This window comes from Sus scrofa, chromosome 2 (assembly GCF_054392235.1).
Source record: "Sus scrofa isolate SSC_HxYL_T2T_F1_AM1 chromosome 2, Sscrofa_HxYL_maternal_Yorkshire_Landrace_v2.0, whole genome shotgun sequence".
Classification (NCBI taxonomy): Eukaryota; Metazoa; Chordata; class Mammalia; order Artiodactyla; family Suidae; genus Sus; species Sus scrofa.
The window spans coordinates 66,246,694-66,264,159 of record NC_139384.1 but is presented as its reverse complement, the minus strand read 5'-3'; the positions used below and the strand labels follow the sequence as shown (position 1 = coordinate 66,264,159).

Below are 17,466 nucleotides of genomic sequence, written 5' to 3'. Positions count from 1 at the left end.
CAATTAGGACAGGATATAATCTAGGATTTTTAAAAAGTAAAAGAACTCTATGAGAGCTATTGGATTCATTCAGTAGAGCAAATATAAGACTACTTGGTATACTAGAAGGAGAAGAGAGGAAGAAAGAGACAAAGTTTATTTGAAGAAAAATAGCTAGGGTTCCTATTGTGGTGCAGTAGGCTGAAGACCTGGTGTTGTCTCTGTGGCAGCTTGGGTCCAGTCCCCAGAATGGCACAGGGGTTTAGGATCTGCGTTGCCACAGGTATGGCATACGTCACGGCTGCAGCTCAGACTTGATCCCTGGCCTGGGAACTTCCATATGTCATGGGTAGGAAGTTGGATATGAGAAGCAATAAAAAGGTATAGCAACAAATGTGTGTGTGTGTGTGTGTGTGTGTGTGTGTATTTTTATAGGTAAACAAATATATGTTTCTATCAGCATAAAATGGGCAGTTTTTATATATGAGATGTTTTAGTAAGTCTCATGGTAAACACAAAGCAAAATCACTAGACATAAAGAAAGATGAGGAGTTCCCGTCGTGGCGCAGTGGTTAACGAATCCGACTAGGAACCATGAGGTTGCGGGTTCAGTCCTTGCCCTTGCTCAGTGGGTTAACGATCCGGCGTTGCCGTGAGCTGTGGTGTAGGTTGCAGACGCGGCTCGGATCCCGCTTTGCTGTGGCTCTGGCATAGGCCGGTGGCTACAGCTCCGATTCAACCCCTAGCCTGGGAACCTCCATATGCCGCGGGAGCAGCCCAAGAAATAGCAACAACAATAACAACAACAACAACAAAAAAAAAGACAAAAAAAAAAAAAAAAGAAAGATAAGCCAGAGTATACCACCACGGAAAACCAATTTACAAAAGCACGCAGAAACATGGGGTTGGTGGGGGGACAATGGAGATACTAAACAAAGCAGAAGGCAAGCAGTAAGATGGCAGCAGTAGGTCCTTTCTTATCAATAATTAATTACTCTGAATGTAAATGGATTGAATTCACCAATCCAAAAGCACAGACTGGATGGATAGATAAAAATAGTAATACCCCACTATATTCTGCCTGCAAGAAACTCATTTCAACTCAAGAGCCACATACAGAATCAAAGTAAAAGAATGGAAGATAACATTCCAAATTATCATAAAACCAAAAATGGTGACAGAAGACAAAGTAGGTTATTATATAATGGTAAAAGCGTCAATACATCAAGAATATACAATAATCATGTATACTATACACACCATCTGAGGGGTGAAATAGACAAAATACAATAATAACAGGAGACTTCAGTACTCCACTATCAAAATGGATAGATCATGGGACAGAAAATCAACAAGGAAATATTGGAATTGAACCATCCTTTAGATCAAATAGACTCCTCAGACATATAGAACATTCCATCATTCAGCAGAATATACATTCTTCTCAAGTGCACATAAAAAAATCTCCAGGACACAGCATATGATAGGATACAAAACAAGCCTCAGCAAACTTAGGAAGAGTGAAATCATACAAGCAATCTTTTCTGACTACAATGACATGAAACTAGACATCAAAAACAAGAAGGAAGGTGAAAAAAACCATAAACAGTGGAAATTAAACAACTACTGAATAACTTATGAGTCAAGGAATAAATCAGATGGATAAATTTTAAATATCTTGGAAAAAACACAAAGGAAACACAATATTCCAAAACTTATGGCATACAAAAAAAGCAATTCTAAGAGGAAAGTTCATGCTATACATCTCCCTTTATTTATTTGTTTATTTATTTTGGAAAGATAATGAATATATTATGAATGAGTTATCGGCCAAAGAAATCATAAAGGAAGCTAGGAAATATCTTGAACAATAATAAAATAATGTACAACACACATGTAGCCAATATTTTATAACAATAAATGGAATATGACTTTTAAAATTATAAATCACTATAGTGTACATGTAATATTGCACATCAATTTTATTTCAATTAAAAATTAGCAACATGTGTAAGAATGTGACTATAATAACCCCTGGAGGAAAATACATAATCTTAGCATATTATAACAGAAAAATAAAACTGAAAATTTAAGAACTAAGCAGGCCTCCACCTCAAAAAGTAAGAAAAAAACACATTTTTTAAGTTGAAGGGAGAATATAATAAAGATAAAACAAGAAATTAAGGAAATAAAAAACATATATACATATACATATACACACAGGTTTGTTTTTTTTTTTTTTCATTTTTGGCCACCCTGTGGTTTACGGAGCTCCCAAGCCAGGGATCAAGAACAGTGCAGAACAAGACAAATGATGGTATACAAAAACTTTATCATCAACATAATTAGAGGATAGAAATTCTGAACTTCAAATTACTGCAAGTTAAAAAGAAAAGACACAAAATCCTAACGAGTCATGTCTCAAGTTCTCAACAAAAACCCTTCTTTGGTAAATGAAGACACTCTTGGAGAAATTACATGGTAGGCAGAAGTCAGCTTAAAATTGGTAAAAAAACCAAAAAAAAACCCCACTAATAAGTAGATGAAATTAAGACTTAAATACACAATTTAAGTTTACAAAGAAATTTAAAGGACAGGTGATTTGGGATGGCAGTCTCTGAAAGGAATTGATTGTGTATGAGAAGAAGATCAAAATAAGCAGAGTGACCTTTTAGAGGCCGGCTAGTAAAGGGAAAAAAGAGGAAAACTGAAGATCCCAAAAGTCAAAAAGAATTTATTAACTGGAGATTACACATCCCCTCTGGTATCAATGAATTAAGAAAAAAAAAAAAATCTTTATTAAAAGAAACTGTACTTTGCTACACTGACAGAAGAGGGCACCACTGAGCTACAAACACTGTAAACCACCCTGAATTAACAAAAGGAGTTCAGGAAAACTGACTATTCACAGAAACTCTAATAAAACCAAAAACAAGAATCAGAATACTTTAGTGAAGAAGATTCCCCCCCAAATCAACTATAATACTGAAAATTATAATACTCTGAAGTAAATTATATATTTTCGAACAAGCATTTGAGAATATGAAAAACTGCCTTTGGAAATTCCTATTGTGGCTCAGTGGTTAACGAATCTGACTAGGAACCATGAGGTTGCGGGTTCAATCCCTAGCCTTGCTCGGTGGGTTAAGGATCTGGCGTTGCCATGATCTGTGGTGTAGGTTGAAGACACGGCTCAGATCCCACGTTGCTGTGGCCCTGGTGTAGGCTGGCGGCTACAGCTCCAATTAGACCCCTAGTCTGGGAACCTCCATATGCCCCGGGAGCGGTCCTCGAAAAGGCAAAAAGACAGAAAAACTGCCTTCATACAGAAATTTAGAAATTAACTACAAATAAAATTTTAGGTGAAATGAATGAAATAAAATTCATTCATAAATTAATACCTAATTATATCATGATCAAGGAAAAGGCAGTTAAAATAAAAATTTACTGAGGGACATTGAAGAAAACAGGAAAACACCCAAGGAAATAAAAAGAAGATGAAGGAGTTCCCATCGTGGCGCAGTGGTTAACGAATCGGACTAGGAACCATGAGGTTGCGGGTTCGGTCCCTGCCCTTGCTCAGTGGGTTAACGATCCGGCGTTGCCGTGAGCTGTGGTGTACGTCGCAGACGCGGCTCGGATCCCGCGTTGCTGTGGCTGTGGCGTAGGCCGGTGGCTACAGCTCCGATTAGACCCCTAGCCTGGGAACCTCCATATGCCATGGGAGCGGCCCAAGAAATAGCAACAACAGCAGCAACAACAACAAAAGACAAAAAAAAATAAAAAATAAAAAATAAATAAAAAATAAAAAGAAGATGAAGAATTAGTTAAAAATAACTGAGTGAAAATGGTTGAAACGGAAGATAGGCAAAGAAAAACAATATAATTGGGGTCCCTGAAGAAAAACTAAGCAATTAGAGGAAAAAGAATGAAAAGAATACTTTAAACTAGGAGTTCTCAAACTTGGTACAGTTGACGTTTTGGGCTGGATAGTTCTTTGTTGTGGGGGCATTTTGTGCAATGAAGAATTATTATCAGCATTCCTTTCTTCTCCCCGTTAAATGCCAGTAGCACCCTTCTTGGTGAATAAAAATCCCTTCTCAAAAAGGTAGAAAATGGACAGCAAAGTAAACCCCCCCCCAAAAAAAGTATAAGAGAAAAAATATAACAGAAGAAATGAATGAAGTCATGGAGATGAATAACACCTGCTCAACTTACTGAAGTGCTGAGATCTCTAAGAACAGGAAAATAACATGACTTCTACAATTAGACCAGCTTACTATACCTGGAGACAGTTTCTCAATCACAGTCCAGGGAAGGGAATCCATACAAAGCTTTAAGCTCTTACAGACTTAAGGTACATCTCCCTTCAGAAAAAAAAAAAAAAAATCTCAAGCTAAACAAGAAAAACAAGATCAGGGAGTTCCCATCGTGGCGCAGTGGTTAACAAATCCGACTAGGAACCATGAGGTTGTGGGTTCGGTCCCTGCCCTTGCTCAGTGGGTTAACGATCCGGCATTGCCGTGAGCTGTGGTGTAGGTTGCAGACGCGGCTCGGATCCTGCGTTGCTGTGGCTCTGGCGTAGGTCGGTGGCTACAGCTCCGATTCAACCCCTAGCCTGGGAACCTCCATATGCCAGGGGAGCAGCCCAAGAAATAGCAACAATAACAACAACAACAACAACAACAAAAAAAAAAAAAAAAAAAAAAAAAGAAAAGAAAAACAAGATCAATATTAGCTGAATGAAAGAGATGACAAATATCAAAGGAGAAATAAATGAAAAAAGATCAGGAAAATAATAAAAAATATCAACTTAATTATGAGTCATGGGTTTTTTTTAAAGAAATAATCAGAGCTTTAGCTAGTGTTACAAAGAAAACCAAAAGACTGAAATAAAATCAGAAATGAATGAGGAGATATTACAACTATACCACAGAAACACAGAAGATCATTAGAAACTAGTATAAGCAATTATCCTACAACAGGACAACCTAAAAGAAAAGGATACATTCCTAGAATGATACAACTTACCAAGCTTAAGCATGAATTTTAAAGATGGCTATTCACAAAGAGATACAGCATAGTTAATAGGAACACCAATGTGTAGGGTAAAAATGAAGTTAGCCAAAAGACAGAGAAACAAGCTACCTAAAAAAATATCATGAGTTTCAGTACAATTTACAAATTTCCACTGGAAGCCAAGAAAAAAGAAAATATTATCTTAAAACTGTAAGAAATTTTAAACATAGAACTATATATAGTGATCCTCTGTGTATTTAATATTTGTAATTTTACTTATTCATTAACAGTTATTTGTGACTCCAAAAACAATATTCACAGTATTTCCATTGTGATTCAGGGTTGTGCACAGAAAAGCAAAAAACTGGAACCATCTTGCATGCATGTTCCCAGCAGAAGTCAACAAGCCAATGCTCTGTCTTCTTGTTTCAGCTAATTTTGCTTAAAACAATGAATTAGCAGATACTGATCCATTAGTTCTAGAAGAAATGCAAGGTTATGTTAGTGTATTTCTATTTACAGACAATTTAATTAACATTGAACTCATGGCCAATAGCACTGTAAATCATGCCTCAAGGAAGTGTATGTAACATACAATTTTTTTGGTTAAGTCACATCACAGACTTCAGTCCTTAGTCACACTGGATGGTACTTAATGCTAGGCTTAACAAAATCACCAAAACAGAAGACAAAAATGCAAAGTTGTGGCTCCATATATTTAACAAAAATGACAATTACTGCATAAAAGCAAAATTATAGAATGTAACTCCCATAAGTAAGGATAATCAACTACACTTTGACTTTAAGAAATCAAGAAAAAATAGACATTTTAGATCAAGAGGGAATATTTACCTATAATCAATGTTTAATAAAATAATTCCTAATAATATAACTGAAGAAGAAGACAATGGTCCCAGAAATCTGGACTGAGGTACAAGAACGAATGGAAAACAAAAAATTCAAAGCCTATAGATATAATTGATGTGTACAATTAATTCAACTGTATTTGCAAACCATACTACAAAGGTCAACATAACAAATATAACAGAATTAGTAATAACTCTCAATGAGTTTATTCAGAAAAACAACCTATGAATAAGTAAAACTATTTGAGAACTGTCCAATATTATTAGCTGTAAACTTCCATTAATTTTGTAAACCTTATTACTTCTTCCCCAAAGAGTTTGCAAAATCTTGAATATTCATTTATCCACATGGATTAGCACCAAAGGACTAATTGTGGCATAGCTATTGACCAAAATAATCTGGAACCACACCAAAAGAGGGTTAGTTCTCCATGTCAAAACCACAGAAAATGAGAAGGTAAAGTCCACCCAATATACGAAAAGAAAACAGCTCACCACCATCAAGATGGTCTGGGAGGCCATTTTCACTGGTGCAACTCTTGACAAAAGGCTGGCACTATAAAAGTGCTGGGATAACCTCTTGTGTCTGCAAAATGATCACCATGTAGCCACTGGAGAGGACCATTAACCCAATGAAGGTAACATCTTTCAATGTCATTAGTGTGAAAAATAGGCTTCTGTGCATATAGCTCATAGGCAAAACAGAATAGTGGTCAGTGACAAACAGAAAACTGGCCTTTGTCTCATTAGGAGTGGCCACAGTATAGAGTAGAAGTTTACTACTAACAGATTGAGAAGCCATGTGAAGAGGAAGAATCCTAGGGTGTGATTTGGAGAAATACGTTTGAACTTTGCCAAAGAGAAATTGCTGCGGGTGATGATGATGGCCTGGAGAATACTCAGGAAGCAGGTTGTACAAATGGAGAGTTCTCTCAGCACCTTGTTTAAAAAGACAATTAATTACCTTACAGCTTATGTCATTCCAAATATTCTGTGACCCAAATAAGTCTGAGGACACCAATGTTGCCCTGGTGAAGAGCACCAATATGTGGATCAGGGACAGGTGACTAATTGTCATGTCAATGGCTTAAACTTGTGAGTAAAAACAAAGGTGAAGATGTGGAAGAGAAGAAGAAAGCTGTTTGATGAGAGTCCAAAGCTGGCTTGTGAATAAAAGGAATTTTTTATGACAATATAACTGGGATGTTTGGTCATCTTTGTAAATTTTTAAAATGATATCTGTGGAGAAAAACAAGAGATCTGATAATAATTGCATTATTTCTGCCATCTGCCACAGGCTTGCTTTGGCAATTCTGGGTCTTTTATGGTTCCATGTAAGTTTTTGGATTACTTGTTCCAGTTCTGTGAAAAATGTTGTGTGCCATCTTCCAAATCATCATTACTGTGTTCAACAATCTCTGTGATCTGGAATCAACAGTTTCTATATGTTAAAAACATAGATTGAAACCGAGTAGTTAATAATTCATGATTCAAGATTCAACTCCATCATGCCATTCTCAGGATGCTCCTTTTCTGTCTCCCACCCTACGGTGCTCTGAGTGTACCCTTCCTAGGTTCCCACAGAACCTGTGTTCTTTCCATAGCGAAATTTACCTTATAAATGGAAAGTATGTGAGAGTTCCCATCGTGGCTCAGTGGAAATGACTCTGACTAGTATCAATGAGTTTGTGGGTTTGATCCCTGGCCTTGCTCAGTGGATCGGAGACCCAGAGTTGCCATGATCTGTGGTGTAGTTTGCAGACGTGGCTCAGATCCCATGTTGCTGAGGCTGTTGTATAGGCTGGCAGCTGCAGCTCCAATTGTGACCCCTATGGGAATATGCCATGGGTGCAGCCCTAAAAAACAAAAACAAAAACAAACAAAAAAGGAAAGTATGTGTTTCTTTCCCATCTGCCTTATAAGTACTTTGTAAACAGGAAGAAACTTGGATTTATGCCACGCACAAAATTCTAACTCTTTTGGGGGTCATTGCCAAACAAAAGCGAAGTATGTATTTGGCAAGTGGAAGCAGTAAAGTATCCAAACAAGACCATTACCATCCTTGGCTCATCTTCTCTAGGTCTTCCTCTCTGGTACACTTGAGGGACACAAGAAATTTTGGCCAAGAAAAACATTCTATTCATCTTCTATTACATTATTCAAATGTAATATTTTCACTGAACAGTAATTATTGACAATAGGAGAGTGACTTCTCACATTTACCTTAGCACTTAACTGCAGGAAAACAACGAAGTCTTAAGATCTGAAAACAAACCAAGCTTTCAAATTCAAATTTGGGCACTTACTTTAGTAAATGAAGACAGGACCACATGATGATGATGAAGTTTGCAAGAGTATGCCCCAGTGTTCACGAAGGTCCCACCTTGATGGGGGCAGGCAGCACTTGTCTCCATGGCAAACAATTTACCCAATGCTGGACAGCAAGTCTGGTCCTTAATCATGAAAAATCATGTGATTCATAACATCATCACAAGAAGCTGTTAAGTGGCTGTGCCTCATTAGGAAGGGGGAATAAAGGAAGAAAAGGAATGGGTATAAAGTAAAATGTGTCCACTCAGCAGTTCCAGGGTGACTTTGACAGAGGTGATTGTGTTAGAACATCACAGAGAACAAGGAAATGAGTCGTGTGCATCAGTGTTCACAGCTGTAAAATTAGAAAATGAGAATATCTTGGAGTTTCCATTGTGGCATAGCAGAAACAAATCTGACTAATATCTATGAGGCATGGGTTAGATCCCTGGCCTCGCTCAGTGGGTTAAGGATCTGGAGTTGCTGTGAGCTATCGTGTAGTTTGCAGACGTGGCTTGGATCCCACATTGTTGTGGCTGTGATGTAAGCTGCAGCTCCAATTCAACCTCTAGCCCAGGAATTTCCACATGCCACAGGTGCAGCCCCCTCCCCCCCCCAAAAAAAACATGGGGGGAGTTCCTGTTGTGGCTCAATGGGTTAAGGACCCAACCTTGTCTCTGTGTAGATGAAGGTTTGAACCCTGGCCTCACTCAGTGTGTTGAGGATCCCAAGTTGCCACAAGCTGCAACACAGTTCATAGCTGCAGCTCCAATTTGACCCCTGACCCAGGAATTTCCATATGCTGCAGATGTGGCCATAAAAAAAAAAAAAAAAAAAAAAAAAAAAATCCCTTTAGGGGATTAAAGACAGAAAGGGAATTTTCCAGCAGTTTATGAGACTGTTGTAAGCTAATAACCTCTCAAGAAAAGAATCCACTAGCCTAGCAACAATCTACACTACCTTGAAAGACCAGTTGCCATCTAAGCACCAGACACACTCAAGCCACAATTCCTGATGGTTAAAATGCAATACAATAGATATGAGGTCTGAATCTTGTTACATGAATTCAGAGAGTTAAAGGTCCTTGAAGAGCAGCATATCTGCATGTAGCCAAGACACAAATATAGGTGAAAGGGGAAAAAAACTAGGTAAAGGGGGGAACATTATACCAAAACCTGAGATGAGTTACCATATTTTAGTATATGTTACCATCCTTTTCCTAATATACATATGATTTAATTAGTGCCATGATAGTCCCAGTTAAACCATATAGAAGCAAAGGAAGAACTAATGATGGAAGACTTAACATCTACCCAAAACTGAGGAAGAAGGTGGTGGTCTCCCCTCCTCATCTTTTCTTCGATTATAAAAATGTACCCCTATTTGCTCTTGGGGCTGCTGCATTCTTTGCCAGGCCACTTGTGTTTTTCACAAGTGTCCTACACTAATAAACTCACTCTTTGCCTGCTACTTAGTCTCACACTAAATTCTTTCTGAGACAAGACAAAAGAACCTGAGCTTCAATAAGTCCTGATACCAGGTGAGTGGTCTCAATTAAAAGACAGTGGGTTAGAGTCCCCTGCTAAATTAGGAATCATGGATTCAAGTCCCAATCTGAGGTGCAGGTGGATTTGAGGCCCAGCCCATGGGTTCAAGCCCCAGTCTGAATTTTGGCTGGGTTCAAGTCCCACCCAAGGAGTGTGGCTTCAAAATCAATTGGCATGCCTGTTAGCAGAGAAAAAAGAAATAATTTTCTTTGAATAAGTTTAAGAAAAACTGGAAATATTCTTATTGTATGGCTTTAAATAAAGGTTTTCTGGAGTTCCCGTCATGGCACAGCAGAAACGAATCTGATTAAGAGGTTGTGGGTTTGATCCCTGGCCTCACTCAGTGGGTTAAAGATCCGGCTTTGCTGCTAGCTGTGGTGTAGGCTGGTGGTTACAGCTCTGATTAGACCCCTGGCCTGGGAACTTCCATATGCTGGGGGTGTGGCCTTCAAAAAGACAAAAGACAAAAAAAAAAATCTAATTAAGGTTTTTTTTATATGGGTATTATATTTTGTCATTTATTTTTGAGAGCCAAGAAGGAAATTTTTCTGCCATCCTGAAGTTGTCCTTTTATTCCTCATGTTTGTGTACCAGCTACAAATTTCTTCTCCTTTGAAACCATAAAATATATAGGATATGTAGGATTTAGTTAATGGTAGATGACTAAAGTTGACATTTGTGATAAAGCACTCAATTTTATGAATAATATTTTGTTAATTAAATTAAAATTTGAGTTTTGGGTAGAAAATACATTAAAATTTATCAGTAAACAAAATATTTTGAACAAGAGAAAGGAAATTTTCCTAATTATTTTGACTTACTCTTACTGTTAATTGTGAAAACAAACTGAAATATAAAAAGTAATATAAAGTATTTTGTCAATAATTCTTTGGATCTTTTGGTGATTTAGATAGTAAATTTCAAATGTTTCCGTAAAATCTATAGTTGATATTTTATGATCTTTTCAAATTAAATATGAATTTAATTTTTTATTTCTAACTGTGCAATCAATTAAATGACTAAGAAGAAGATACCTCAAGTTATAAGTAATAAGAATTTAGGAGTTCCCATTATGGCTAAGCAGTAACAAACCTGACTAGTATCCATGAGGACGTGGGTTTGATCCCTGGCCTCACTCAGTGGATTAAGGATCCGGTGTTGCTGTGAGCTATAGTATAGGTCGAAGATGTGGCTTGTATCCTGTGTTGTTGTGACTGTGGTATGGACTGACAACTACAGCTCTGCTTTGACCCCCTAGACTGGGGACTTCCATATGCCTTGGGTGCAGCCCTAAAAAGACCAAAAAAAAAAAAAAAATGGTAATAAGAATTTATTCACTAAATTACAGTGACTAAAAAAATAAAAATATTTGATCACTAGTTAAAATTATATACTATGCATTTTTTTAAAAAAATACCAATTGCTTCTAGGCCTTTTGGCTAAGATCAAGTGTAGTATCTGTTCTTATCAGTTTAAAAAATACTAGACACTATTCTGCGACAAAAGTAAAATAATTCCACCACTTTATTCCCCTCTCACAACATATTTAGGAAATCTCAAGTAGAATATAATGCAGAAATTTTTCAATTATGAAATAAAAAGGAAGTGAGACATTCATGAGCCTTTAGAATTTGAAGAAAAAAACATTTAAAATAAAGAAAATGGAATACATTTAGTATAACTAGAGTCTACAGAAAATACTAGAAATAACTACTCAAAAAGAATGAAAATTGGAGTTCCATTATGGTGCAGAGGAAACAAATCCAACTAAGAACCATGTGGATTCAATCCCTGGCCTCGCTCAGTGGGTTAACAATCTGGCATTGCCATGATCTGTGGTGTAGGTCTCAGACGTGGCTTGGATCTAGCATGGTTGTGGCTGTGGCTGTGGCTATGGCCAGCAGCTGTAGCTCCAATTAGACCCCTAGCCTGGGAACCTCCATATGCTGCAGGAGCGGTCCTAAAAAAAAAAAAAGAAAGAAAGAAAGAAAGAAAGAAAAAAAAGAATTAAAATTGTCTACCTAATATTGTTTTTAAAATAGCATAAAAAAAGAGAATAAAGGAGTTCCCACTGTGGCTCAGTGGTTAACGAACCCAACTATCATCCCTGAGGACTTGGTTTCGATCCCTGGCCTTGCTCAGTAGGTTAAGGATGTGGCGTTGCCATGAGCTGTGATGTAGATGGAAGACATGCATTGGAATGGCTGGTGGCTACAGGCTCCAATTGGACTCCTAGCCTGGGAACCTCCATATGCTGTAGGTGTGCCCCTAAAAAGACAAAAAAAAAAAAAAAAAAAAAAAAAAGAGTATAAGATTTCATTCATATAAATAATTTAGAAATTGATATTTCCAGAAAGTTGTCACTCTCTTTTTTTATCTTTATTTATTTATTTATTTATTTTGCTGAAGTGAGCCTTTCATCTAAAGTATACTAGATTTATTTTGAGCATTCTCATAAGTCATTCTACACCTTAAGATAAAATCCTGCCTCCCACATTTGCCTGGGTAGATCATGGAGAGCAAGTCACTGAAATAAAAAACTCAGATCTAAGCTTCTTTTCATTGCCTCCTCTTCACTGTTTCTCAGTCTAGGAAATAAAGTGACACTTGAGGATGCGTCTGTCTTGAAAAAGGATAGCCAAGCTGTAGTTATATGAAAAAGATATCATTACCTCATTCTCCCCAGATGAGTAATTTTCATGTTACGTTTGAAGCTTAGTGATGTCTGGTTGTTTTGGAAAAAAGAAGTGCCGAAAGGGGATAAATACTTACTCCATTTTCAAAGCAAAGCAAAGTAAGCAGGGACACCTCAGTTGAAAACTTTTAAATGCTGTAACCCATAATGCCCAAACCTGTGGTTTTCATATGGCTAAAATATGGAAAAACAAAATCCCCACACCTCGATTCTACCTTCTATAAGGAAATAATGTAGATAAATTCAAACACATTGAGAACTAGAAATAGCAATATGAGCCCTTAAGTTTTTATGTATATTAGCCAGCTTTTCTCACTGAAATAGTTGAAGGTAAGGAGACAGCAAGAACAATAAGCATATTCCATAGCCAGATTTTTATTGCTAAATATCCGTTTCCTTGTAAGAGTAAACATTAATGCCTTGGCCGTGAGTAAAAAATGTATAAAATGGATTTGTATCAAAAAGAAATAAATGGAGTTCCCGTCGTGTCTCTGTGGTTAACAAATCCGACTAGGAACTGTGAAGTTTTGGGTTCGATCCCTGGCCCTGCTCAGTGGGTTAAGGATCCGGCATTGCCGTGAGCTGTGGTGTAGGTTGCAGATGTGGCTGGGATCCCCTGTTGCTGTGGCTCTGGCATAGGCCGGTGTCTACAGCTCTGATTAGACCCCCGGCCTGGGAACCTCCATATGCTGCAGGTGCAGACCTAGAAAAGACAAAGAGATTTAAAAAAAAAAAAAAAAAAAGGAATAAATTATGCCAATACTAGTGAGATTGTTTCAAAAGCACAGAAAAAAATAGAACTTAGGGGGGTTCCCATTGTGGCACAGTGGTTAACAAATCTGACTAGGAACCATGAGGTTGTGGGTTTGATCCCTGGCCTTGCTCAGTGGGTTAAGGATCCAGCATTGCCGTGAGCTGTGGTGTAGGTCGCAGATGCGGCTGGGATCCCCCATTGCTGTGGCTCTGGTGTAGGCCGGCGGCTACAGCTCCAATTAGACCCCTAGCCTGGGAACCTCCATATGCCGCTGGAATGGCCCTAGAAAAGGCAAAAAGACAAAAACAAAAAAAACAAAAAACAAACAAAAAAAAAGACTGGAACAGATTGAATGGTATTATAAATATAAATGTCCATGATCCCATGCTCCATGATACTCAAAAATGATTAAGGAAAGATTTTGACATAATGCAAATGTCATAAAATAGATAAAATGTTAGTGCCAACCTCACTTTGTCTATTAACCAATCTTAGACTGTCTAACGATAGGCAGTCAGACATTGTAGGCTATGTTAGTTTTATATTGCTGTGTAACAAATTACCATGAACTTTGCATTTTAAAATAACACAAATTTATTTAGTCAAAGTTTGTGGTCAGGAGTCCAGAACATTTGAGTTGTGTCCTATAAAATCTGCAGTCAAAATTTTGGCTAGCTAGGTACTGAAGCTTCTTCAGGTATTTGGAAGCATTGTTTTTATGTCTTCTTCCTAGTTGTAGGCCAGCACTGCTCTTACTTCTAAGGATTTTCTCTTGGGTCTTCAGCATTTGGTCCTTTTATAACAAAGCAACTAGCTATTGGGGGTAAAGAAGAGGATCTCTGATGCTGCCTCTTTCCTCTTTTTAAGGTTGTTCCTAATAATAACAGACCCACCTTGGATGCTATCCCTTTTGATTTACATGATATCAACAAATTAGTTATGATGATATCTTCAAAATTGCTTTTTCTATATGACAGTGTATTTACTATAGTGATACCTCATTATAGTCATGAGTTCTACCTGTACTCAAGGTGATTAATTATACAAGCCACGTGTACTACATGAAATCTTAGAATATTACCTTAGAATTCTGCATATAAAATATGCCTTCTGATTAACATAACAACATGAAGAATACAACATTTCTGTGAAGTGTTTCTCCCCAAAATATCTAACCTCAGTTGAATCAGGCCTTCATATATAAATTTCAGTTTCTGTGAAGCAGTGGTTATAAAGGAAAAAAATTACCCTGATGAAGCATTAAGAAAATTCCAGAACATGGACCGTGTTAGAAGACAATGAGGAGTTCCTGTCATGGCTTAGTGGAAACGAATCTGATTAGCATCCATGGGGATGCAGATTTGATCCCTGGTCTCACTCAGTGGGTTAAGGATCCAGTGTTACTGTGAGCTGTGGCATAGGTCATAGATGCAGCTCAGATTCCAAGTTGCTGTGGCTGTGGGGTAGGCTGGCGGCTACAGATCTAATTCAACCCCTAGACTGGGAAACTCCATATGCCATGGGTGTGGCCCTTACAAAAAAAAAATAAAAAAAGACAATTATATAGTACCTTCCAAAAGAGTTGTGGTTTTTGTTGTTGTTGTTTGTTTTTTGTCTCTTTAGGGCTGTTCCCGTGGCATATGGATGTTCCCAGGCTAGGGGTAATTGGAGCTGTAGCTGCTGGCCTACTCCACAGCCACAGCAACAAGGGATCTGGGACACATCTGCGACCTATACCAACCTGTACCACAGCTCATGGCAACACTGGATTCTTAACCTGCTGAGGAGGGCCAGGGATCAAACTTGCATCCTCATGGATACTAGTCAGGTTCATTAACAGCTGAGCCATGACAGGAACTCCAAAAAAAGAGATTTTATTAAAAATCACCCATGATATAGTACTTATACAGTAAAAGAGTTAAACGACATAACAGAAGTCAAAGAGAGGTTATTAAATAGTGTCTGATCTGAACAAAAAGACTCTAGAGGATCGAGAGTGACGTCAGTGAAAACAGAGGAGTAAGTAGCTCCAAGGGTTTATCCCAAAATATAAACAACAAAAAGTTAAGCAAAAACAATGGGCATTAATAGTAAGACTGGGAAAATAGTCAAACATTTGGGAGTTCCTGTCTTGGTGCAGTGGAAATGAAACTGACAAGGAACCATGAGGATGTGGGTTTGATCCTTGGCCACGTTCAGTGGGTTAAGGATCTGGCATTGCCGTGAGCTGAGCTGTGGTGTAGGTTGCAGACAAGGCTTGGATCCAGCATTGCTATGGCTGTGGTGTAGGCCAGAAGCAACAGCTCCAATGAGACCCCTAGCCTGGGAACCTCCACATGCCACGAGTGTGGCCTTAAAAAGACTATATATATATATATATATATAAAGAGAGAGAGAGAGAGAGAGACCAAATGAACGCTGTATTTTAAGAAAAGGAATCTTTTTTCTTTTTTTTTTTTTCTCGCTTTTTAGGGCTGCACTATGGCATCTGGAAGTTCCCAGGCTAGGGCGCAAATCATAGCTATAGCTGCTGGCCTATGCCATAGCCACAGCAACATGGGATCTGAGCCACATCTGCAACCTACACCACAGGTCACAGCAATGCCAGAACCTTAACCCACTGAGTGAGGACAGAGATCGAACCTGTATCCTCATGGACCTTAGTTGGGTTAATTAACTGCTGAGACACAAAAGGAATTCCCGGGAAAATTTTGAATGGTAGAAAACTGCAGATGTTTTATTTACCCACTAGTTTGACAGTGGTCTTGAAGATAGCAGCTCACACACCCAGTGCAGGATTCTGGTCCTTAGTTCCAAGAAGGAGGAAAACAGATTTTATTTTAAAAGAAATGGTGCTTATCTCTTTTGAGCTGTCTGGGGTCTACCTGAAAGACTTATGCAAGCACTCACTTTTGTTTCTGTTAGGACTGAAAAGTAGCTAAATAGAGAACTGTTTAAAACATTGTAAAGAAAATAATACATTGCATTCTAGAATGAAGATTTCAATTGGGGCAAAAAATAGACACACTAAAAATCTAACAGGAAAACATGGGAGATATTTGATTTGAAAAATTAGTACACTGAAAAGATCCTATGTATGCCAGGAAATTTAGAAAGTTCTGTGCACACCCAGGAGGGGACATGTACTCAGAAAATACTTGAGAGGATTCTAATTGTTTACATCTTGCTGATCTCTAGGATCTGCACAAACAAGAAGTGGAAACTAAGTCTGACTGGTCAATACTCTGGCTAAGCATGGAAGAAGCGCCCCAACAGAAAAAGTATGTGCAAAGACGGGTAAAGGGTGTTATTTGTTCTTTTTGTTTTGGGGCTCCATGTGTTTAAGGAAATCTCTATCAGAACACTAGCTGACCACAGCTAAAAATCAGAGACTTCAGAAACCACACATAACAAAGATTACAGACTTTACAAAAACTGAGTGGAAAAGTAATTAAATATAAAACTACCACACATTAGCAATCAATAAAAACAAACCATGAGAAGGAAAAAGAACTGGGTTACCAAAGTTACCACATTATTATATTTCAAACATCCAGTTTTCAACAATAACAAAACAAAGCATTCAAGTGACAATGACAAAATAATACATACTATTTCCAGCAGAAGATAAAAGAAAATGTGCCTGAGGTAGAACAGATCGTGGACTTACCAGACAAAAAACCATAGTCTAATTATGGTGAAAAAACTATGGATAATCAGAAGAAGTATGGATCACCAAATAAAAAAATGAAAGAAAAGAATTATAAAAAAGAAAGAAACAAAATATGGAATTAAAGAGTACAATAACCAAAATGAGAAATTCTTTAGAGAATTGAAGAGCAGATTTGATTAGTGAGAAAAAAAGAGTAATCAAACTGGAAGATAGATCAATTGAAATTACCCAGTCTGAGTAATGAACAGAAAAAACAGCAAAGAAAAGTAAAAAGAAACCAAGACATCTTTAGGGTACCATCTTTAGGAATGCTAGAAAAATTCAGTTAAGGGACACAAAAAATATTTAATGAGGAGTTCCTGCTGTGGTGCAATGGAATTAGTGGCATCTTGGGAGTGCTGGGTCACAGGTTTGATCCCTGGCCCAGCACAGTGGGTTAAGGATGTGGTGTTGTTGCAGTTTCAACTTAAGTCATGACTGTGGCTTGGATCTGATCCCAGACCCAGGAAATCCATATGCTGCAGGAAGGCAAAAACGGAAAAAATTAATGAAATAAAGGCTAAGTGTTTTTCAAGTTTGATAAAAGACATGAATCTACACATCTAAAAAACTCAATGAGAGTT

At 37.7% G+C, this 17,466-nt stretch overlaps 1 protein-coding gene and 1 pseudogene across 1 annotated transcript; one reads left to right on the top strand and one right to left on the bottom strand.

Moving 5' to 3' along the window:
• Positions 1-6,074: 6,074 nt before the first annotated feature.
• On the bottom strand, positions 6,075-7,152 carry LOC100514629 (vomeronasal type-1 receptor 5). Its single transcript, XM_013987503.2, is given in 6 exon segments — positions 6,075-6,406; positions 6,409-6,605; positions 6,607-6,824; positions 6,826-6,950; positions 6,953-7,092; positions 7,094-7,152. Coding segments are annotated over 6 exon segments (1,071 nt in total).
• Positions 7,153-11,140: 3,988 nt separating this feature from the next.
• LOC146405420 (U2 spliceosomal RNA) lies at positions 11,141-11,246 on the top strand (annotated as a pseudogene).
• Positions 11,247-17,466: the final 6,220 nt, after the last annotated feature.